Source organism: Hermetia illucens, chromosome 3 (genome assembly GCF_905115235.1).
Source record: "Hermetia illucens chromosome 3, iHerIll2.2.curated.20191125, whole genome shotgun sequence".
Lineage (NCBI taxonomy): Eukaryota > Metazoa > Arthropoda > Insecta > Diptera > Stratiomyidae > Hermetia > Hermetia illucens.
In genome coordinates, this window is record NC_051851.1 from 140,128,606 (window position 1) to 140,152,049 (window position 23,444).

The window sequence follows — 23,444 nt, forward strand, 5'->3', positions numbered from 1 at the left end:
AGTGGAGAGGAAATTGGATAATACGTGACGTTTCTGTCTGCTGACTGAGTTGATATTCAGCGGAATGACCTTACCAGACATTGTTGATGGAGATCTGACAGAGGTAGGAGAGTAACGTTAGGCGCTTTTTGATTGTGAGATTTCCATAATGGGGATGAAAGAGCTGAGTTGGGCGGCAAGTTGAAAGATGCACGTGTTGAAGAAGGCATGGATCTCTGAGTTTAGATTGAAAGCGTATCGGGGGCGAGTAGCATCCCTAGCTATGGATGCATAGGATAGAAGTTTGAGAGGGTCTGGCCTGAGGGGTTAGTGTGGTAAAGGGGACGGGGCTAGGTTTGGAAGGATGAACGGACTAAGTTTGGCGGGCGGAAGTTAGGACTGCTGTAATTTGGGGGAAAAGGTAACGAGGAAAAGGTGCAAAGGTTTTGCATTTCGACGGGATGTGCTCGTCTCGTATAGGCGGACGTTAGTTATCTCGTAGAGATAGGATCGCCTGAGCGAAGTACGTAAAATTCATTTCACGGAGAATTAGTTTCACTGACCTTGGTACGTCGACCTGTACGTAAAGAAATTATTGTTCCCTTCTTTTCGCGATTTTTATTTTGCCAGGGATGATACGAGCACATGAATTGAGTGGACGGAAGTTTTTTTTAGGGTCAAGTTGTTTGGGATAGCTGAGATTAGTTTGTTTGTAGCAGTTTTGGTTATAGCAGGTTCCGCGCGAATAATGAGGGGGAGGGGGGAGGGATTCTCCTAACTTACTCTTTTTTGGATCAGTGTTCACTGATGTTGATTGAGGTTGAATGATGGAAATATTTGTTGGAAGTTGATTGGAGGTAATGGAAGCCGGTCTTTGGATCTTCAGAGTAGGTGAACTGGCTTGATGAGGAGGTTGACTGTGCATTGTTGAGCGAGTGTGGTTTATTTTTTTAGAGCGAACTGCGGGTGGACGGTTCGTCATGAGGTATGCCTCAAAGAAATGTGAGCCGTTCATCCCGGCTCGTCATCTTCTTCAGCGCCCTCGAGAGCTCGTAGATCTGTCTTCTCATCGCAACGACCTTTTCTTCCTTGGAAATGTGAGGCTCCAATTTGGACCCAATATCGGGGGCTATACGAGGGCTCTCGATAACGCTTCACCATCCCCAGCAGGTTGGATTTTTTTAGGGCCAGGATCCAATTCTTGGGGCAATAGAAACCTATCGTCCACATTGCGCTTCGACATACCATTTTCGACGCGCTTCTTTATTAATATTGACAAGGTTTAAGTTAGACACTTAAGCAATTCACGTGCACTCATTTACACCACCACACTATCGCACTTCACGAAGAATCACCTGCGCACAATCCACAAACCGTGACTAGAAGGGCGTCGGAACTCATACGCAGCTGATATGACACTCGTCGTGATATCGTTCATAAATTTCGTCGTTATATAGGCTCAGGAATCGTCCATCCTCATGTAAGGGGGCGATTGACCAATAGCTCTTTCTATTACACCTTAGCAATATGATAATGCACTATCTCTAGTTACTGTTGTTAACTGGGTAGTATTTTTGACTAAAAGACAAACAAATAACGTTACGAAACCAATCAGTGTCACTAGACAATTTTGAGATCCTTCACCATTGGAGTCAAACTCCGACACTAATCTATTGAAAAGTTGATAGCCCAGGCTATATTTTATTGACTGTCATTTGCATGCAGACATAATTTAAGTATGTCCTGCCTCCCAGTCTGAATTTCCATTTGAAGCACGAACCCCATAGAATCTATAACTAGTTCATTTAAATTTAAACTTGGCACGTACACAGCCAGCGCCATCTATTTTACGAAAATCAGATACTTAAAATGCCATTTAAGAACGAGGACACTCTTTTAATGGTTTTCCATTGCTACTTAATTCCGAATCTATACCCGAATTTCCGAAACATTTCTTTCTTGTTGTCCCAAATGTGTTACAATGCCACCATGCATTGACGCCATTGTATCACAATAAGGACTCTGCGAGAAATCCTGCTGATTTCGCATCTAATTTTATGTTTCCTTTTACTTAGCTTAGTATTCCTTGGATAAAATTGAAAATTTATTTCAAGCGTAATAAATTTTTCATGTCCAACTTGGACAAAATCGGCTTTAAAACTGTTCACTTCATCTCCTTCGCTCTCATTTTCGTCCTATCTTACAAGAACATTAATTATTTCACGGTCCAGTAAGTATTTTTCTCATTGAATTTATAAATGGATCAAGAAAAGGCGGCACAATTTTTAAGTTTTCAACAAGGAGGAGGAAGGACGAGAATGGAGGCCAAGCAATTGTTCAAAGTTTGCCTTTGATGAAAGAGGGAGAACGTTTTTAATTGAGCTGCCGAAAGTCCAGGACGATCTCGTTTTTAATCCCGTTTCGAACGGTAGAGAAAAATTATTCATTCAATACGCAAAAGTTTTCTGGTTCTGGTCCAGCGCTGGCGAGAAATTAAGGAAATGTCTGGAGCAGAAATTGCATTCAATTTATTCTGGCAGTTCCCCTTGTTATCTCGGACTCTCTGTCGACGTTACGTTAGGTGTAAGTATCACTGAGCACACATTAGCTCTGATGAAGATGCGTAAGTTAGCTACTGACTAGCAGGGTTAGCTCCAGGATCACGAACCTTCTCGTTGGTTATTCCTGCAAACTTCCATTTCGAAGAAAATTAGTAACTAACTCCATTGTTACGGAATCAAATGGCTGACAATGTTAGACTATGTCGCTTCTGCCCGAGGCAAACGGCCCTAGCCGATATTACCTTTTATCCTTGGAATCGTGCCAACAAACACACAGTTGACTCAATCAATTTACCCAATTGTTTATTGATTTCAATTATTCACTCGAAATGTCTTTCGCCTTACCACCATAAAATATATCTCCAATCTATTTTGTGCATACACATTCATATCTACGTTCACAATGCCCCACTTTTTTTCCTTTTACAGGTTGGTACGAGGACAACTGGTACGAAGTGAATTTGGAAAATGAGAATATTTCGTGTACGAGAGAACAAATGAAACAGGCGGCCGAAGGACATCTTACCACCGAGGCACTGATGTGGAATCAGAATAACCATCAGAAGACAATATCGGGAATGTCATCGGAGGATTTCAGGTATTGTTTGATATGAGTATGAGATACGAACGACAGGCAAATATGGTAGTGATATGACAAAGATGACGATATGATTACACAAAAGGACGCACTGAATTAGTAGATCAGAAGTAAATACTCCGGAAGAGCTTAAAGATGATGTGTCCATATTGGATGGAATGTAACAAAGTAACTTAAGGAGAATCTTCTTTGTCATGAACTTAAGCTGCTCATATTCCTTAATTCCGCATGGTTTGCGCCCATATTTTGGACGTATTAAAGCTTTCGATAATCCCGTCATCTAATGATGACGACAAACACTTAATGTGTCCACAAAAAGTTAACATTTCCACCTTTGTCATGTCAACATCATCCCCCTGCACGTATGTGTCGCCACCGGAAGAAACATTATTTGTCATAGTAGTTCGTTATTCGTTTCTTTGCGACCTGTATTCATCAAGAATTTTCTCTTGTTTCCCTCACTTTAACGGATTTTTTTCTGGCGGCGTGAACAATGATGGCAACAACATTAACAGACAACGTCTGAATGAGGCACTCATCAACGAAGGATATGACATAAGTCACAATCGTTATCCGGAGGGATACCAAGAAGCCCCCCTGGCTTATGATGCCGTTTGGAGTGTGGCGCTTGCATTTAATAAAACAATGGAACGTCTGAAAGAACGTGGACGTTCCCTTAAGGATTTTACGTATACGGATAAGGATATAGCAGACGAAATATACGCAGCCATGAACTCGACACAATTCCTCGGTGTTTCGGTAAGTTTTGGACTGAGATGATTGCACGTTTTTTCAATTTAAAATGTACTCATTCTTCTGATGTAAACAGTTAATAACATATAAGCTGGATCCCGAGTGGTTTTTTAAAAATAACAAGGACTTCTTATTATTTAACGGAATTCATTCCAAGTACCAAATTCCAAGTACTGACTGTACAGAACTCGACGAAAGGCTACTTTAAGTAACTTCCTTTTTTGGCTTAGCCATTCATGTGAAATTTTCGAAAGATAGCACAACCGCTCACGTGCACTATCCGCGGAGTGAAGATCCGCGCCTACGTATTAAGCTACACCCTTATACTACCTACATTAGCCTGTGCTGTTGACCATGTGACCATGTGACCATGGTTCGCCATTCTCTTCTCACGATACGGAACTCTTTTCGCACGTTTGTTAGATACCCATCTTCCGACTATAGTATGTGATCCACGTCACAAAGTGTCTGCGAAGGAATATTGCATGCTCTGCGCCTTCTGGTGGTCACCATCAAATCGCCTATGACTAACGCCGCTTCGTCGGAGATCGTTCAAAAGCCGCTAATCCCCTCAGAGCACACATCGTAAATGAGTGCGGCAGGCTTTTTCTGATTCCGTTGGCTGTTAATGCAGCAACCCAAATAGAAGCGGTATAGAAAACGGCGGAGCTAGGTCAATATTTGGTATAATTCGTGAGAGTACTGTCTGTAACTGTGTTTCGATCTCGCGCTCTGTGTGATGATAGTGAAACTGAAGCACAATCTGACTGTGTGGGTACCCTATACTCCACTAAGGAGGGAACAGGAAGCACTAAACCAACCACCTTTACTCGCTTCAGTGAGGCAGGTGTAACACCTCATCGTATATGATATACCGCAAGAGTAGGCCAAGCACCGATCCCAGAGGGGCACCTGCCGCTACGTGGTAGTTATTTGTGCCTGCGTTGGTCTGGAATTGTAGTTTCCTGTCGCCGAAGTGGCTTGCCACACTCTCAGGTGGAACGGAGTATCAATCCTGATTAGCGACCTTTTGATTGGCGACCAGCCGATCGAGTTGAAGGCATTTTTCACATCAAACGTGAACAACGCGCAGTACTCTTTTGATCCGCGGTGTAACCTCTCGCCTCCTATGGTGGCGATGTCCACCACCACTTTTATTGCATCTACGGTAAAGCGGCCCATCTTGACTTCAAAGTGCATATCAGATATCGTTTCTAGCTGCTTCCAGCAACCAGTTGACAACTGTTGTTTCTAAAATTTTCCCATCGTATGCACAAGGCATATTGGATGACGTGGGGAGTGATCTCAAGGTCATTTAGCTCCTTTCTGTAACAAAACCGGACTTTGCTTCTTGCATTTTTTTGGGAACTCTTCTCTTCGTCGAGCGACTTTCAGGTGGTCTAAATAAACGGGTTTGGTCTCGCGCGGACGACAGCTTTTACTGCGTTGTTCAGAAAGTCATCAGTTCCCGGCGCTTTCTTGTCTCTTATTTTCTTTCACATTTATTCGATGATATGATAAATGATTCTTGAAAAGTGTGCTGCAATTGCTTCAATGAATATGTTTTTACGGGAACATTTTCTTCATTATTAATTTCAGTGTTTATCGGACAGGTTTTTCTGCGGTGTCTTCTTAACCTTTATTTTAGTCATATCCAATCTGTGGGCCATGTCCCAGGGATTCACTTCGAAATCCTTGCATAGGTTTCTGAAGGTTGTGCTTGTACTTTCCCCTAGCGCTTTCTTCAGGTCTAAACAGAGAGGACTGTTGTCTTGATCTTTGAACGATTTTTCGGGCATGCCAATATTTTTCAAGCAGCTCCATTCATTCTTCGTTCCACCAATGGCTAGGTCGAAGAAGCTATCCTTCCAATTTGCACCTGTCTATTCGGGGCTCAGCCGCTTCCTGTGGTTTATGATTTCGAACATTACCCCCTGATGATCGCTGTATGTAAATTGTTTGCTTATCCATCTTTATTTTAACCAACATTGCCCCGCTGGCAAAGGTGAGGTCAACGAAATATATAAGAGATGATCCCTGAAGTGACTGCATGTCAGTGGTTGATCTTTGCTCGTTGATCGCTGGGACAGTGTCTGCACTATTGATTTTAACATTATCGGACATACCACTCTGTAGGTTGCGTATTAGGGGTTTATGTCAGCTTCCTTGCAGAGGTTTTTAAAGCTTCTGCTTTAATTTTCTTCGATAGCTTTCTGCAGATTGTATTCCAATTGTCTAAACGTAGAGAGGTGTTTTTGGAAGTTCAATCTTTCTCTAGATCGTTGAACGATTCATCGGGCATGCTGGCATTTTGCTTTCAGCTCCTTTACTTTATCGCTTCTTCAGTAGCAAGACGAGGCTCTCCTGCGGGGCACTCTTTTCGGCTTTGATGCATCGCAGCCGTTGATAACACCCTTAATTAGTTGTTTGGATAACTGTTCTGGGGATCCTTGGTTCCTACCGGCAGATCCCATCATCAAGTCAACCACGGCGAAAAAGCTGTTCTGCCATTTTTTGCTTGCAAGTTTGGCATTCTGCGCCCTCCTGCGCTCTCTGATTCCGAACAGTAGTGGCTGATGTTCGCTGTATGTAAATTATTTGCTAAACTCGTCTTCAGCAACAAAGAACAGCTGGCGATGTTAATATCAGTGGTAGAACTCATACTGGCTTTATGGCATATGTTTTACTTACCGTTGCTCGAAATTATCTGGTTCTTTCTGTTGAACGTAGACAATGGACTTTTGTCGCAATTTTTGGGTATATGGTTTTCCACTCCGCATTGTCTACATACTTTATATCGATCCTCATCATTTTGATTAAGGTTTTGTTTGCAAAACGAAACCTTATTCAAATCAGTTCGCCGATCCTCCGTCTGAATTCAGCTAATTTATCCTCTGTTTTGTTCAGTTTAAGTATAATAGTTTCTAGTTTTGGATACCGCATTGATAATTTCTTCCAGCTTAGGGTCAGTTTTGATGATGCGTAGTATATCTGCATACGACATTTCGCCTTTTGTTTTTATCAAAGTAACGGCGGACGTAGAATTTTTTCCTGTATCCGCCATTCGTTTCTTGGCCACTTTGGTCCATACTCTTTCTTTATCTTCCACTCATTTTTGGCTTGTGACGTCTATTTGTCTAACTGCATTTCCGATCTTGGATTCTTACTTGTGTTTCAGGTTGGGGCCTTTATTTGGAGTATGCTTCCCCTTTATTTCGGAAGTGTTCAGTATCGCTTTCTTGCATTCCTCTTCGATTGATGAATAAAACGGCTTTTTCGATCCTCTGTGTTTCTTCTGTGGTGAAGAATTTGTCCATATCCACGTTCAGTGACGTTTGCGGTTCGTATTCATTGACACTCCGTTGTGCGCATGATTTTCCTCGTTCGCCGATTTCAGTTTGCCCTTATTTATGCTCTGGGTATTTTTGAAGTTGTTCATATCTAATGCTATGGGTAGTGACTAGGTGATCCCATATATGCAAGGAGTGAGGCCATGCAAGAGCTGGTTCAAGCCCTTATGAGATCCTGCGCTCAGAGGCAGATCAGCGCTATTTCATCCATCTGAAAGTACACTACCAACCCAACGATGACAAAAATATTTAGCATTCCTGTAGCCCTGCCAGCGTTTTAACGACGGACACCTTCACAGCATTAGCCTTTAAACCATTAGCCTTTAAACTATTTTTGTAAAATTTTGCATTACCTGCTCAGGCTTTAGAATACTACAAAGGTCATCCCAAAGGCAACAATTAACATTAGGTTCCAAATCCGGTTCTGGCACGTGCTGTACCCTCCTTCCTTAGGTTTATTTTCAATCCTCCCCGTAGCCATGTCTACAGCCAGGTACGGCATAGAATCTTGTTTTCAAATGAAAGGAAGGTGCTTTTCAAACCTCGTTGGCTGCATTGTTCAACGGTTACCACCTAGGAATGAGAGTAGGAATTGGTAGTAGAACTATATGTGATAAACTAGATTTTCGTCGCAGTGTAGGGTGATAAGCGTTTTGCCAAGTTAAAGCACATACTACCTTTTAACCGCGTGATGTTGGTAATCTTTTTAAGTATAGATTTTTGCCATATTAGCCTTTTGGATGGTCTATCTCTTCATCGTTAAATCCGTTCTTACGAATAGGTAGTGTTAAAGCACCATAAACATAGAATCTGAATCACATTGGGCAATTGAAAAGAGTTCTTGTGCAGGCCCGCCCGTACTAACTTGGAGTTTTACAGTGCCTGATGGTACGTACGTGGGTACGTACTACCCCTTAGTTATAGTTCAGAAACGTTGTGGAGCCCTGTAAATTTCTGCCACCCATGTATATATATATTCTGATTATTACTTGTCCCGTTGTTGGTCCGAATTTCAGAAGCTCTAAAAACTCAAAAAACAGTCAAAACAGTGAGGAAAAGTAAAGGGCCTGGCTTGAGTATGCACAATTTAATCGCGGCTCGATATTTCCCTTAATCTAATCTGGCATGATGCTCGACATTGTATTATAGTTTTTACACTACTTTCATACCTCTAGGCCTACCTCATATTGGGGTTGCAGGCTGATGGAAAATATTGCTGCAAATTAAGAAGGGGTAAAGGAAAGGGTCCCCAAATGAAACACTGTATATTTCCGGAGCGTACACACTCAGGTCATATTCGCTTTTAAATCCCGCTCGGATAGATCCTCGTGCATGCAAGGCACCTTGACACTTGACACAAAAAAAAAGCCGCTAATTACCTTAAGAATCAGGGAAAGGGCTAAAGTAAAACTTTTAAAGACAAGGGGAAGGTCACGCTTGTCTACCAAGAACTCTATTTTAACAAATATTCTATGCAATCAAATTTATGGATTGTTATTAAAATTCTTTCCTTTGCTATTGATCATAACCATTAACAGGTCAATAATCGGTACCCGATCCATGGCTGCCTGCGTAAGGAATACCAAGTATCTCGGTTTGGCACTGAAATTCGATCGATCAATTCGATATTCCCAGTAATGTCTGGGGTCCTACCCTATGCCATCACTACATCTGAACAGACTCTGCCAGGTGATTTTCCTTCTATAGATATTAACCATATAGACTTTCCGAGCGGAATCATTTGCCTACCGCAGCCAGTCGTGATACCCTCATTAATTTGTACGTTACACATTACTGAGAGTCACTGCCAGAGTAATTAATTGTAATACCGTTGAAAATCTCTTGACTTAACCTAATTAGCCTAATAAAGTATTGAAGGTGAATTCAAGAATACTTTAGGTTTTATTCCTTACTGGTACAATAAGCGTCTTCCAAACCGCTTTTCAAAAAATCTTCTTGCAGATTGTGAGTGAACTGTAGAAGCGATTTTATCTTGCCTTACCGATATTCTCCCGAACTGCGTGGACATTTGTTTTCTCCTCTCGTAGGAACGCCGGTAGAATGATTCGACTTTGGGAGGCTTCACATTTCACTAAGGCTTTCGCGGAGTGATCTACGTAGTGGCTCAATGATTCTCATATATCAACTCATTTAGCGGGCATAGACTACCAGACTGTGTTCCGTTGATACTCGAAGTGCAATGTTGAATTTTGTAAATTCATGGAATTTGTACTTTTTGTTTTCCATGCGATCTAAATATAAACCCAATATATTTTATATTCTCCTGAAGCTAAATGTGAACTTAGAATAAACCTCATTAATTTAGGTAGGGTAGAACATAAACAAATCGTGCACAAGTTAGTCCTAATCCGGTCATGGAAGTCGGAAAATCATAAATGTGATTACTATAAACCTTGAGGAGCCACAGCGCATCAACTACAACTAGGGGCTATCACAGTCGGTTCCTGGCAATGTGTTTTGACTCCTTTTCCGATTTGTCGAAAAGCTTGCACATCTCCTCTATACTATGCCACGTGGGTGAGACAACTACTTGCGTAAAGCAAAACCTTATTGTGGAATTTTAAGGGCCATCCTTTACTACTTGTCATTGGGAAAGATTTCACATTCCCTGCTTTGCTCCGTTGCCTATATCCTATGTGGGATATAGCGCATGAATCACACCTGCACGTAATAACTGTCGGTTCCTGGCAATATGCTTCAGCTGTCTCCATGAATTTTGTGAAAGCCTGCACTCTTTCTCCGCTGTGCTATGCCATGTGCTTCTGGGGCGATCCATTCATTGTCTGTTCTACAATGGAGTTTTTCACCTTAATTAATGTCTGACCTATTTACTGCTACTTCCGCTTGCTGATCACGAGTATCTGATCCGTAATCTGATTCAGCTTTTTGTTGTCTCAGGCCAGAATATCCTAACGTCATGACGCAAACATGAACTGATAAAAACTAGGAGTTTTTGGGTGACAGTAGCGGTCACTTTCCTTGTACTACTCCCACTTAGCCATTTATAGAGAGAATGTTAGCACTTAGGCGTTGTGTTTATGAATTTTGGACAAAACAGCGAAGGCGAATTTAGTGTTTTTGTCGAGTGACATCAAGTTCGATGTCGTCTTCGGCAGAAACAACATTTACTAGATATACAAAATAATCAACGCCCTCGATGCTCTGCCCATTAATGCAAGTAGGAAGAGAGCGATATTCAGGCAGACTTTGAACCCCTATGGTATTTGAGGAAAGATGGCATAGTCCCTTGAATCCTTCTACGTCCTCCAACCAAAGCGGCATCAATAATATCACTGATAAGGAGAAGAAAAAGTATTGTTGGTAAGCGCAACCCTGGCGGATTTCGCTTGGAACTTTAGCTTTCTCTAGCATTCTACGTCCGTGTCATATGTGGTATTTTGTGCCTTCATGTATTGCTCTTATAATAACTATTAGTTTCGCCGGAATGTCCCTCCTACATAGGACATTCCAGATATACAACCTATTCAGAATGTCGAAAGCTTCCTTCAAATCGATGGTGGGCAAGTGGAGTGGTGACAAAACTCTGTAGACTGTTACACATTGATTAAAGTCAGAAACCGAAAGGTCGATCTAACTTTCATCATGTTCCGTGATGCGTTCCAGGATGTTTTTGGATTATATCTCCACGATAGCAGTAAATACGCAAATACCCTTTAAATTGTCGCATTGGGGGCTGGTTCCCTTTTTAAGAATGTTACGGTTAACGAGCGATGGAGTTCCTTTCGCCATAGCGCTCATAGTTTTCACGTTAACAGAGCTCTAGTGTGTCGCGTTCATTCCCGCTCGCAACCATCATCAGAATTCTCAGTTCCTTATGTTCATTGATCCGCCTCCGAGGGATCTTTTCAGATTGTTTTGTTGTGTAAGTTCTGAGAACGAATTTTCGAAACGATCTCTTAATTTTAGCCAGTTTTAAAAATCACCAATTGGAACCTCCATACCTTACATGACCACATTCTGATGTTTCATATATGGGATGCACTATCGTACGGAGTTCAATATACCACATATTCTTCCGACTAAGTTGATTGTGATGGACACGTCTTAAAAAAATGAAGTTCAGTTGTGGACATTTCTTATATCCAAAACTCAACAGGATAGATCCTTCACAACTAACCAATTATAATTTTTCTACATGTCTACATTTTTTACAAACGGAAAGCTCAAAAGTACTCAGGTCTGATCCGATTTTCAAGGACTTCACCCTTTTATTCCAGCTCGCCCTCCTCCGAAAAAAACATCAAATAATGAAGTCAAGGGTACAAGCAATTAACATTTCCACTTGCGAAACTTTTCCTCATGATCATCTCTTCCGCTGATGTTTTTAGATTCCTGCTATCCTGTTCGTTACTAAATTTCCCTATAATGACAACATGTCCTGGTGGCCGTTGTTCCGCTCTGCAATATCTGTGTGCCTACATCCTGCACGTTTTACGATGACGAAAAAGTGCCTGGTCGTTCAGCAAATTCCACACTTTCGCTTACATCCGCTTCTGCTGGTTGCCGCTGATTCAGCAATACATTGTACGAAATCTGTATTGCAGGCATCAGAAAAAATTGTTTAATGGGAAAAGTTTTTTCCCCACGAAACATTGTATTCGAGGAATACAAGGCCGTATGCAGTTAAGAGATTGACGTTATGTACTCAGGTGAAATTAAAGCATGGAGTCTGAGGGCTGTTGAATAAGTCAGAGCCCCCCACCGGGGATGAGCAAATTCGCGAGCTGTAAAAATCATTATGGCAGCAAATGGGGAAAATATTTTAGATACATCCTTATGCTGCTAGTTAAAATTATATTAACTGTGACGAGCAAGTTGTTTGAATTAATTATTTCGGCTCCGAGTTTGAGTGTAATTACGAGTTGAAAGTTACGCGCTTATTATGGATACTTAGTAAATTTTAGCGTAATGGGAAATTCTGAGATGAAGCTGAATAATGAATTTGGTTTATGCTTCTAATTTAATTTAAACTATAAGAGAACCGCAACGCTTCATGAATTATGTACAATTCTAATGAAAATGGGGTAGAACTTCGGCAACATTAAATTATTCCCAGTTTTGAAAAGTGGTAATAATGGTGTCGCTGCTGGTTATCCACTGATATATCAAGAGCGAGTTTGAAGGTCACAGAATAACACAGCATATTGATTTGGTTAGGAGTGCTGGGTACCTAATGGTTTCTCTAACAAATGGAATGCACTTGTAGATATCCCCACGTTGGGCGCCGTTCTTAAAAATGACACGTCCCACTTGTATTACTCATGTTACTGGAGAAAAAATTTGTTTTATTTCTCGAAAACTATAATTAACTTTAAATTCAGCTCTAGCTATTATTGTTGGTCATTTTCTACCTATTTGCCTGCTCTGATATCCGCAATGCAAGCTCTATGCCCATCATGTGCAGCTATCGTTCTCATATTTCGAAACATTTCTTATAGGACAAAAGGAGTCATTATCTTTTGAACTCCATCAGACAAAGCAAAGACCTTACAGACCACTACGGAAAATAAGACAGTTAACAGAATACAGTTTTAATATATTCTACTTTGGACTTGAAACTCCTCCTCTATCTCGGTGGGGTCGTCTTTACTCGCATTTATCGTAGATAGGTACTAGCTTACCCGGAAATCTAAATTATTATTGGTTGATTTTTAATTACCCTTTTAATGTCTTCATTACTTCATACATTTTAAAGATATTTCAGCTAGAGATTAGATTTTTGTTTGCTATTTGTAGTCTAGCCTAAAATTTATAGACGCTTCTCAAAATTTCAAAACTTTTCCAAGGGTCTAAGGTAGTCGATCAGTTTGCATGACGCATGAGCTCCAAATTTTCCCGCTGAATGGTATGGCTTTCTTCGACTATGTCCGCTGCAACTGACGATCTTATGCACGACTTTTGTTTCCGAACACTACTTACCGCTTCCTTAATGTGTTCATTAAATCTAGTTCTTATTAGTTGTTTAGTTTGCCGTATGTATATCTTATTACAATCGCTGCATATTATTCGATAGATCCCGCTTGTTTCCTCCCCTGCCAAAGGATCCTTGGCCCTTCCTAGTGAATTCCGCATGGTGGACGATCAACTCGAACCTACGATTTCCAATTCCTGATGTTGTTAAATAGGTTGGAATATGCCGCGAGAATAGTGTTGCATTGGGATGCCTATTGTGTTCCTTGACTTTCCTTCCGATCAGCTTCTCAATAGTCTGAAGATTATCATCATGATGTTCATGTTCAGCGGCGCAACAACCGGTTTCCGGTCTAAGCCTGCCTTTTTTTTGGGGTAGGGTAGGTGAATGCATTTACGCACACAGTGTTGGACTCCCGATTCGGTACGTCGTCGGACTACCAACTAAACACCTCCCCATCGTCAGAGAGCTAGCCTGGAACCGTTTGTCACATTACTTCGGGCCAGCCCCCGAACTTCAAATCAGGGAATTCCTTTCACCAACGGGAGGGGAGAGGAGGAAGGGAACTGTCAGTTCAAGGAACCCCCTGCCATCCGGCTCCTCCACCGGTCGAGTTCTATCTTCTTACCAACGAGAAGGGCCCGAACGTAATGGGCAACACGGTTCCAGCTGTCAGCAGTCCTCAGCATCTCTTCCACAATGTTGTCTGGAGAGAGATCCCCTGTGTTTAAATAGAGCTGCTGACGAACCCCATCCCACCTTCCACAAGAAAAAAAAGTATGGTGGGCATCGTCCACAACTCCATTGCAAAACACACAATCCGGAGAACGCGCCTTTCCAATCTTGTGCAGGTAAGACTGAAAATTTCCATGCCTACTTAAAAATTGGGAAAGGAAATAGTCAGTCTCACCATGCTTCCGATTCAGCCACGCACCTAAATTGCCGATGAGCCGCACAGTCCATCTGCCTCTAGTTTCATTTCGCCAAGAGAGCTGCCACTGGTCTAGGGTGTGTTGTCGTTCTTCGCGAGCAACTACCTCTCTTGGCTCATCTCCCTTGCGCTTGTATATGGCCTGACGCTCCCTAGCAAGAAGGGCAATGGGGATAACTCCCGCGATCACCATCACGGCCGGTTCAGAGACTGTGCGGTACGCAGACGCCACCCGTAAAGCTCCCCGTCTCTGTACTTGCGCGAGGCGTCTACGATATACCTCCTTGTTAAGAGCGCCAGCCCATACCTCTGCACTGTAGAGGAGGGCAGACTGCGTTGAGCCCATCAGGAGACGTCGCCTACTAGACGTAGGACCCCCAATGTTTGCCATTAGCCTACTTAACGCCGAAACTCCAGCCGCAGCCTTGTTTGCTGCTGCTTGGATTTGCTCAGAAAAGCTCATCTTTGAGTCAAAAGTCAACCCGAGGTACTTTACCGCTGCTTTGATTTGCTCATAAAAGCTCATCTTTGAGTCAAGAGTCTGCCCGAGGTACTTTAGCGCTGGTTTTGACTCGATTATCGACTCGCCGAACGATATGGGACGCCGGGTCGGAATTCTCATCTTAGTCAGGATGACTACTTCGGTTTTTTCCAGTGCAAGGTTGAGACCATGAGTAGTCATCCATCCGCTTACCCGTCGCATCAATATGCCGAGTCTGCTTTGCGCCTGTTCGACAGTGCGTCCAGCAACAAGCGCTGCGACATCATCTGCGTAGCCGACCAGGCGCGACTCTTCTGGCATATCGAGTTTAAGCAGACTGTCATAGGTAGCGTTCCAGAGATCCGGCCCTAGGATGAATCCCTGTGCTACCCCCGACGTGACCTCCATCCACCTTTGACCCTCTAGTGTTTCATAGAGCAGGGAGCGGTTCCTCAGATAGTCCCTCAAAATCCGTAAGAGAGAGTCCGGCACGTTGAAGGTATTGTCTAGTGTGCCTAGAATGTCTTTCCATCTTACGGAATTGAAGGCGTTTCTGACGTTAAGCGTTACGAGGAGCACCACCCGTCGAGTTCGGCGGCTATGTGCCTCTGCTCGTCGAACGGCGTCCACGACCTGCATGACAGCATCAATTGTCGACCTCCCTGCCCTAAAACCAAACTGCCGGGGAGATAAATCTCCGGCAGCGCGTATCGCTTCAGCGAGTCTACTTCTGATGAGCTTTTTGAGCACTTTCCCAGCAGTGTCAAGCGTACATAGTGGGTGGTATGAAGACGGCAGTTCGGGATCGCCTTTCCCTTTGGGGATCATCGCAAGCCTCGCAACTTTCCAACGAGCAGGGAAAATGCCCTCTTTCAGGCAAGCGTTGAATGCGCCGAGCAGTAGGTCTGGCCGGTGTTGGAATACCAGTTTGTACACCTCTGCGGGAATATCATCGGGTCCTGGCGCCTTCTTATTTTTCATAGAGAGGACTGCCTGTTCCAACTCTTTTACAGAGAAAAGTGGACAGTCCTCTGCGCTCTCCGCGCCGACGTCACCATCCCATACGGGGTGTGCAGGGAAGAGTGCCCTCACAATGCGGTCCATCTGCTCGACCTTAAGTGAACAGGGTTTCCGCACAGCCCCGATTTTTCGGGTTGCAAGTTTGTAACCGAGTCCCCACGGATCCCCATTCACCTCGTCGATCAGATCTTGCCAGCAGCGAACTTTGCTCTTGTTTATTGCGCTGCGGAGTCTCCTTTTGGCTGATTTGTACTCCATCATTATGGTACATGCCTCCTCCCGGTCGCCTAGACGTTGTATTAAGCGGCGGAGTCTGTGACACTCCTTCCGGAGCTCTGCGATTTCCACTGTCCACCAATACATGGAAGGTTTGCCGCGCCTCGATGTCTTCCTGGGCATGGAGGCTCCGCAGACCGTCGTTATCAGGTTCATAACTGAATTTACGACAGTGTCAGCAGCGGCGCCACCGCCCGCAGGAGTACCCTTCAGCGTGGCCCCACCTGTTCCCAGAGTTTCGACAAACTTCCCGGTGTTCACTTTCGCGACGTTCCATAGACAGAAAGATCGCTGGGGTGGCGCACACCGAGAGTTTGTGTCCACCACTTCGAAAGCAATGTATTGGTGGTCACTTGCCGAAAAGTCTTCCAGAACTCGCCACCCGTCCACCAGCGACACCAGTGATTCCGATGCGAAGGTTACGTCTGGAATGCTTCCTTCGCAGCCCGGGCGCCGGAACGTTGGGGTGGATCCGGTGTTTAGAACTACCAGTCCTGTTCTCGCCGCCATTTCCAGAATTCGTTTCCCTCTGGAATCTGTGTGAGGCATGCCTCATTCAAGTACCCTAGCATTGAAGTCACCCCCGACCAGGATCCGCCCATCCGTGCTTAAGATAGCGTCTTCCAAAGCCTCAAGCCTCCGACGAAAGCCCGGCATCGTCTCATTCGGCGTAAGATAGACACTGAAAAACGTTATCCCTGAACACCAAATCCTGACAAAGCCGTCCCCTCGGCCTTGGGCAAGAATCCCCAGGAGGGTGTCGTCCCGAACCCAGATGGCAGCGGTACCTGATATGTCTGGATGCCATGAAACTGGGCCCTTGTTTCGGTACTGCTTACTGATGAGTACTAAATCAGCTTTGGTCTCCGCAGCGAACTGCGCTAGCAACTCGTGAGCGGTTGCACTCCGGTGCACATTGATTTGTAGGATGCGAATCATGTTGACCGTATCCTAGCTCTTTCCAGTTCTGCTCTGAAAACTGGACACCGCCCCAATTCCGCAGTGTGCGCAATGCTCTCATCCGTCGCGCCACGGTCCCTGCATAGGACGCAGCTTTCCTTTTCATTGCAGCTGTTCGCTTTATGGCCTGCCTGACCGCATTTACGGCATGTTGCCCTTCTGTCAGGTCCCCGACTGTTTGCAGGTGTCTGCCCATAATCTGTAACATTTGGTTGGGGCGGCCCGAGTTCGTATTCTACACACTACCCAACCAATTCTTATTTTCCCGCTTTTTAGAAGCTTCCTCGCGTATTGCTCGGCAACTTCCACCACAGCGAGTTTTTGGCCTCGGGGGTTTACGGAGGTGATATCAATCCGGACATTAGTTACCTCCGGGCATTCGCGTTTGATGGCCTCTTCTACCTCGTTCTTTTCCGTGAGACAGTCAAGGTCTCGGATTTCTAAAGCACACGTGGGTTCCAGGCTAGAAACCAAAGCTTTTTCTAGTAGAAGCCCCTTGACTGCTTCACAGAACGTGACTTTATTTATAGTCTTCGGGCCTAGTTCGACTAAGGCTCCACCACCCTTCGTTTTACGTATGGAAGACACCTCCGCTCCGTTGTCTTCGGGTTTGATTTTGTAACGGATTTCGCTGAGGACTTCCGAAAAAGTCTTGCCTTCCGTCGGCATAATAAGCAAAGCTGGCGGTCTAGTCCTCCTTCGTCTCCCCACCTTTTCTTTTGGCACTCCGTCCTTCGTGTCCGCCTTAGTTTTAGGCAGAGGTTTTTCTGATGGCGCGACGTGTTGTTGTCTTTTGATCCTCTTCGCCTTCTTCTTTTCAACCCTGGAGAGTACCTGAGTGAAGTCTCCTTCAGATGTCTCTTCCTCTTTTCGTTTTTTACCAAGTTCACTCTGCAATGGGCTGTCAGCCATCCGTTTGGTACTCGTGGTGTTCTCCTCGGGAAGGGCAGTTGTTTCTGCTTCCTGCGGATTTTGTCTTACTTTCCATGTTCGTCTATAGTATGAAATCCTGTCCAGGAGCTCTTCCAGTTCCATTAGCCCGTTTTTCACCCCCTTACCGACGTTTTTCTGAAGGAACGTCGAAGATCGCATGTGCTTCACAACTGCCGTGCATTTTTTAATAAGTCTTTCCTCTTCCGCTTGCGCCAGAGTAATCGACAGTCCTCCCACTCGGCTTATATTCGAAACCATTTTATTAGTTTCGGCACTTTCCACTGTGCCTCTTTCCCCAATTACAGCACTGTACGGTATGGTCTGGGTTCCTATCTGTGTTGCAGGTGCCGCATCACTTTCCGAGTCTTTCTCTCCGTCTGCACGTCCCGATGTCTCGTCGGGTATTTCAGCCCTTGTTGCGTCCTTCGCTGGGCGCTGGGGCGAACGGCGCATTTTCGTGCTGCGAATAAACGCAGCCAGCTCACTTTCCATTTCCACTATCTCTTCGTTTCGTTCGTTTTTATTCTCCATTTGAGTTGTTTACCAGTGCATCGTGTGCAAGGGAGCGGGCCGCAATAGTCACGAACGGGTATACCCTCGGGGACACAGCCCCTACCCCAGTTCCCTGAGGCCTGACCTACGCTTAGCTGATCCCGGAATTCACGGACGGATCAGCGCTCGCTCGGGGCAACGCGGTCTACTAACACCGGTTCAATGCACACTACCCGACCAGGGTCCCGAAGGGGTTGGCTCCTGATACACGCTACAACTACCACCTTGGCAGAGCTAGGCTCACATCACCCCATCGACGTCGACAGGGCGTTGTCGACGGCTCCGGGGACTCCCAGTGTGTCCCGGCGTGTATCGGTCATTAGCAGTTCGCTCTTCACCGAGAAACTTTCTCGAGGCTACTACCCAGGATGCAAGTATTATGCCAGCTAGGGGGTCAGAACTACTTGCTCGGGCACCTCGGGGACGCCACTCCCCGTATCGTAAACGACCCATGAAGGATCGTTGACGATTCCTGAGGGATAATGAAGAACTCCAGACACCCCGGTTTTGCGCCGAGGTCCACCAATTTGATATGCCTAAAAGCTGTCTGGTGCCCTGACCTACCCCATCGCTCCACCTCAGGCAGGGTCTGACTCGTCTTCCTTTTCTACCATAGATATTGCTCTTATAGACTTTCCGGGCTGGATCATCCTCATCCTTACGGATTAAGTGACCCGCCCACCGTAACCTGTTAAGCCGGATTTTATCTACAACCAGACGGTCGTAGTATCGGTCATAGATTCGTTGCTATGTAGGCTACGAAATCGTGCATCCTCATCTAGGAAGCCAGCTAGATCATTGTCTTGTACAGTAAGAGCTTTGACCCTATGGTGAGACGTTTCGAGCGGAACAGTTTTTGTAAGCTGAAATAGGCTCTGTTGGCAGCCAACAACCGTGCGCGGATTTCATCGTCGTAGCTGTTATCGGCGGTTTTCGATCAATTTCGTCGGGATACCGAATTCTCTCATGGCCGTGAATAGTTTTACCTTGGCTATGCTATCATAGGCGGCTTTAAAGTCGATGAAAAGATGGTTCAACGGATGTCCATATTCCAATAGTTTTTCCATCGCTTCCCGCAGAGAAAAAATCTGATCTGTTGCTGATTTGCCTGGAGTGAAGCCAGTGATGTTCGGGGCCTATGAGGCTATCCGACCCAGCAAGATAGCGGAGAATATCTTATAGATGATACTCCGCAACGTGATACCTCTATAATTGCTGCACTGTGTAATATCTCCCTTTTTATGTATGAGACAGATGCCAATTGTCAGGCATTAATTCGCTGCCCCTTACCCTGAGCGGACGTTGATGAACCACGTGGTGAAAATGGTCGCCTCCATATTTAACCAAATCGGCTGTAATTCCATCGGCTCTTGGCTACTTATGATTTTTAAGCCGATGAATTACACGGACTGTTTCTCCTATACTTGGTAATGCAGTATTTGTCCGTCGTCTTAAGTTGGCGGGTTGTTCAGTAGCTCATCAAAATGCTCAATCCATCGCTCCGATATGCCCATTCTGCCGGAAATCAGATTTTTCTCTTTGTCTTGGCAGGATGAACATCAAGGTGTATAAGACTTCATCCTGCTGACTTGTTGGTAAAACTTCCGCGGCTGGTGTGGTTGCTCCCTGTACTTTTCTAGTTCACAGACTTGTTGGTTCCCCCAGGCTTCCTTTTTCCGTCTGTGAAGTCGCTTCTCCGCTCGACGGAGTTCGTGATAAGTCTCTGCGCGTACCCGCGTTCTTTGAGAATGCAACATTACTAGATATGCGGCATTCTTCCGTTCCGTAGCTAGCTTACATTCATCGTCAAACCAGCTGTTCTGACTTTTTTTGCGGCTGGGGCCAAATATGTTTATGGCCGTATCCTTGAGGTGGTTGTGAAGATCATTTGTTGATGCTTTATCTGCAAGATCACTGTTGACTGCGGTTATTGCGGCATCCATTTCCCTCTTATAGGTGTCGCGGAGAACTGTGTTGTGTATGGCTTCAGTATTCACTCTCACCTGATTGTCAGAGGGGATTGTAGGTGGTGTCGTAATTCGAGCTCGGAGTACCATGCCAACGAGATAGTGGTCCGAGCCTATATTGGCTCCCCGGTGTGTTCTGATATTCATCAAGGCTGAGAGGTAGCGGCGTTCAATCAGCACGTGGTCAATTTGGTTGAAAGTGGTCCCGTCTTGAGAGGCCCACGTATGGTTGTGGACCGCTTTCTGCGCAAACCAGGTACTTTCAACAATCATTTCGTGCGATACTGCTAACTGAATAATCAGCAGTCCGTTATCATTGGTATCCCTATGTAAGCTATGGAAGCGGACGTATCGCGTGAATATGGGTCCGTCCCTACTTGCCTGTTAAAATCTCCAAGTATCATTTTGATATCATACTTGGGACAGGCTTCGAGGGTCCGACCAACTGCCTCGCAGAAGGTATCCTTCTCCGACTCTGCAGTCTCCTCTGTAGGGGCGTGCACGCTTGTGAGGCTAATATTTCCAGATTTCACCGTTCGCTTATTTTTTCAAAGCCGATAACAGCAGGTTTCATTTTTTGGCTGCCTAAGAAACCTACTCCGATCAAAAGGTTTACTGGATGGCTGCTATAATATATGTTGTAGGGGCTCTTCTCCATCGCATCACTTACAACGCTGTTACATCAGCCTTATATTGGGACAGGGTATTGGCTAGCTGCTGAGCAGAATTCGGTTTGTACAGGGAGAGCACGTTCCATGAGAAAATGCGGAAATTGTTAATCCGTTGTCGTTGCCGGGATCGTCGTTGTAAAATCCATCCTATTTCGTGGCTTCGTAATATCGGTTTTCCGTGTAGGGTTATCAGCCCTACCTAACCTAAGTGTGTTGGTACATTTTGTCCTGTTTTTGGGCGGCACGCTCAGTGGTTAGAGCACTGGGTTGTCATACGGAAGGCCGCGGTTCAAATCTCGCTGGTGGCAGTGGGATTTGTATCGGAGGATCCTGCACCCTCTATCGTGACTCTTTTATGTGTGTTCGTTTTGGTTTTTAAATACGTTAATAATAAATTTAGGTAAATCAAAATTAAATTAAATTATAACTAATAACTAATAAACGTATAGCGCGTTCTTTATTCGCCAGTAAATGGATGATCGCCGGGATACCGAACGTGCCGTGGACGGGTGTATAACATTTCAACAACCTTCCTTTCTTCGCAGATTGCTCGTTGAGCTCTTTCGCGATCTTCCCGACCTCGGCAGCCTTGGTGTAAAAAGTCGTTCCGATATCTTGGATGTAACCACGAAAAAACTTTCAGAAGGAAATCTTGAATGTCCGAAAGAAGTCCTTGCGAACTACTTGTCGCTCGCGTATTTCCTTCTTGACTTCTCGGATTTGCCGTTCTGGCTTCATTTCTCACCAGGTTATACCCCCTTATTATTCCAAATAAGAGAATAATAATGAGAGATATACTAAAGGATGAGAAATAAGCTTATAATGGAAATGCGGAGGTGTAAATCGTGATAATTGATTGAACAGTGACAATGCCAAAAAGGGTATGCGCGTGTGAGTGTTTGTGGTGGGGAGAAGTTGTAGGCTCTGATCACTCAGACCGTGGTGGCCCATTGTATTCGATTCCCCTGACGGAATATCCTGGATTCGTTTATGTATGGCACTATTTCCGTTAGTGTATGTGGTGCTACCCGTTGCAACTGGAGAACATCGGCACCAAAGATCTGATGTTTGATGCGTCCATAGGCGGGGCATTTACTTAGAAAATGCTCTGTAGTTTCCACTTCCCCATTACAGGAGGAATACGTATTATTTTGAACAATTCTTTTTCTAGTGAAATATGGGCAGTTAGAATGCCCACAATACGTCTGCAAGTCTTCGTGCTTTCCGACAGGATAAACTTTGTAGCATTCAATTGCTGATTCCAGTCCCGGCATTGGGGTAGGGGTTTTGCTAAGGTATCCGAGATTTCATTTCCCTCTACACCTCAATGACCAGTTGCCCAGGGAAGTTACACCGTGTTGAATCTGGAGATAGAGTTCAAAAGGTTTCTGCATTTCTGAATGATGAGGTGATCAAAGGACTACTCAAAGCTTGCCTTCATCCGCTCGCCAATAACCCAGTTTGCCGTCCCAGAGGGAAAACCCACTTCGGGTTTTTATTCGATAGGTGGACTCGGGATCGAGAACCCTGTTTTGTTTTTGAGCCATCGGTGTAGAAGACTTCCGTATATCCCGCCACGCATTTTTCTTAGAATTCCCTTTTCTCTCTAGGTTTCAGAGTAACTTCATATCATCTACCAAACAGCCAAGAATGAGAAGGCATTTCTAAAACTGGGTTCAGTTCTGCCAGTAACTCTTCCATACTCTGTGCAACCCACGTCCGTTGTTTCCTCATAGATTTAAGCGAGTTAGTCTATGAGCTGTTCTCTTTGGAGTGCTTTGCTTGTTGTTGTCATGGCACCGGTAATACCCAGGCGCAGTGCGGGTATTTTGCAGTGAAAACTTTTTTGTTTTAACTTAAACGACCACACTACGGATGCATAAGCGCAAATCGGCCTAATGATAGCAAAATACTATATATTCACATTAGCAAATGTGGCCTAAGTCCCTATCTCGAAGTAAAGGTCCTTCTGTATAGTCCCTAAGCTGTGAGAGCTCGTTTACTTCTACATGTTTCTTCCAAACAAGGCTTTTATCTAGAGTGACCCCCAGATATTTGACTTCTTCGGAGATTTGAAGGATTGTACCCCTCATCTCTGGAAAGCAGAGTCCAGTGGTTTTCTTTTTGTAAGCAATACTATTGTGGTTTTATTTGGATTCACTGAAAGGCCATGCCGGGGGCACTAACTGTCAATCAACTCGACAGCAATTTGTATATTTTTGCACACCGTTCCGAAATCCCAATCAACAGCAAGCACAGCCACGTTATCAGCATGAGCTTGAGTGTGGCTTGGTAAATTTTTCAGTTCGGATTGTAGTGAGTCGATCAGCATACTCCACAGAAGTAGCGGTAGTAACCTCCTTTGTACACGAACACCCCCATCGCGTACTCACACTTCACAGTTGCTTTTTCTATCTTTCAAACCAAACAAAGAAGGACAGAATCACAGGACTTTCCAC

General features: G+C 44.6%; 1 protein-coding gene across 5 annotated transcripts in view; it reads left to right on the plus strand.

Annotated features, from left to right (window-relative positions):
* Positions 1–23,444, plus strand: part of LOC119651982 (gamma-aminobutyric acid type B receptor subunit 1) — a 768,875-nt gene that overhangs the window by 531,791 nt on the left and 213,640 nt on the right. For all 5 annotated transcript variants that reach the window (XM_038055893.1, XM_038055894.1, XM_038055896.1 and 2 more), the window contains exons 6-7: positions 2,970–3,138; positions 3,654–3,897. In XM_038055893.1, coding sequence (XP_037911821.1) covers positions 2,970–3,138; positions 3,654–3,897 — 413 coding nt within the window. The remainder of the gene's footprint in view (positions 1–2,969; positions 3,139–3,653; positions 3,898–23,444) is intronic.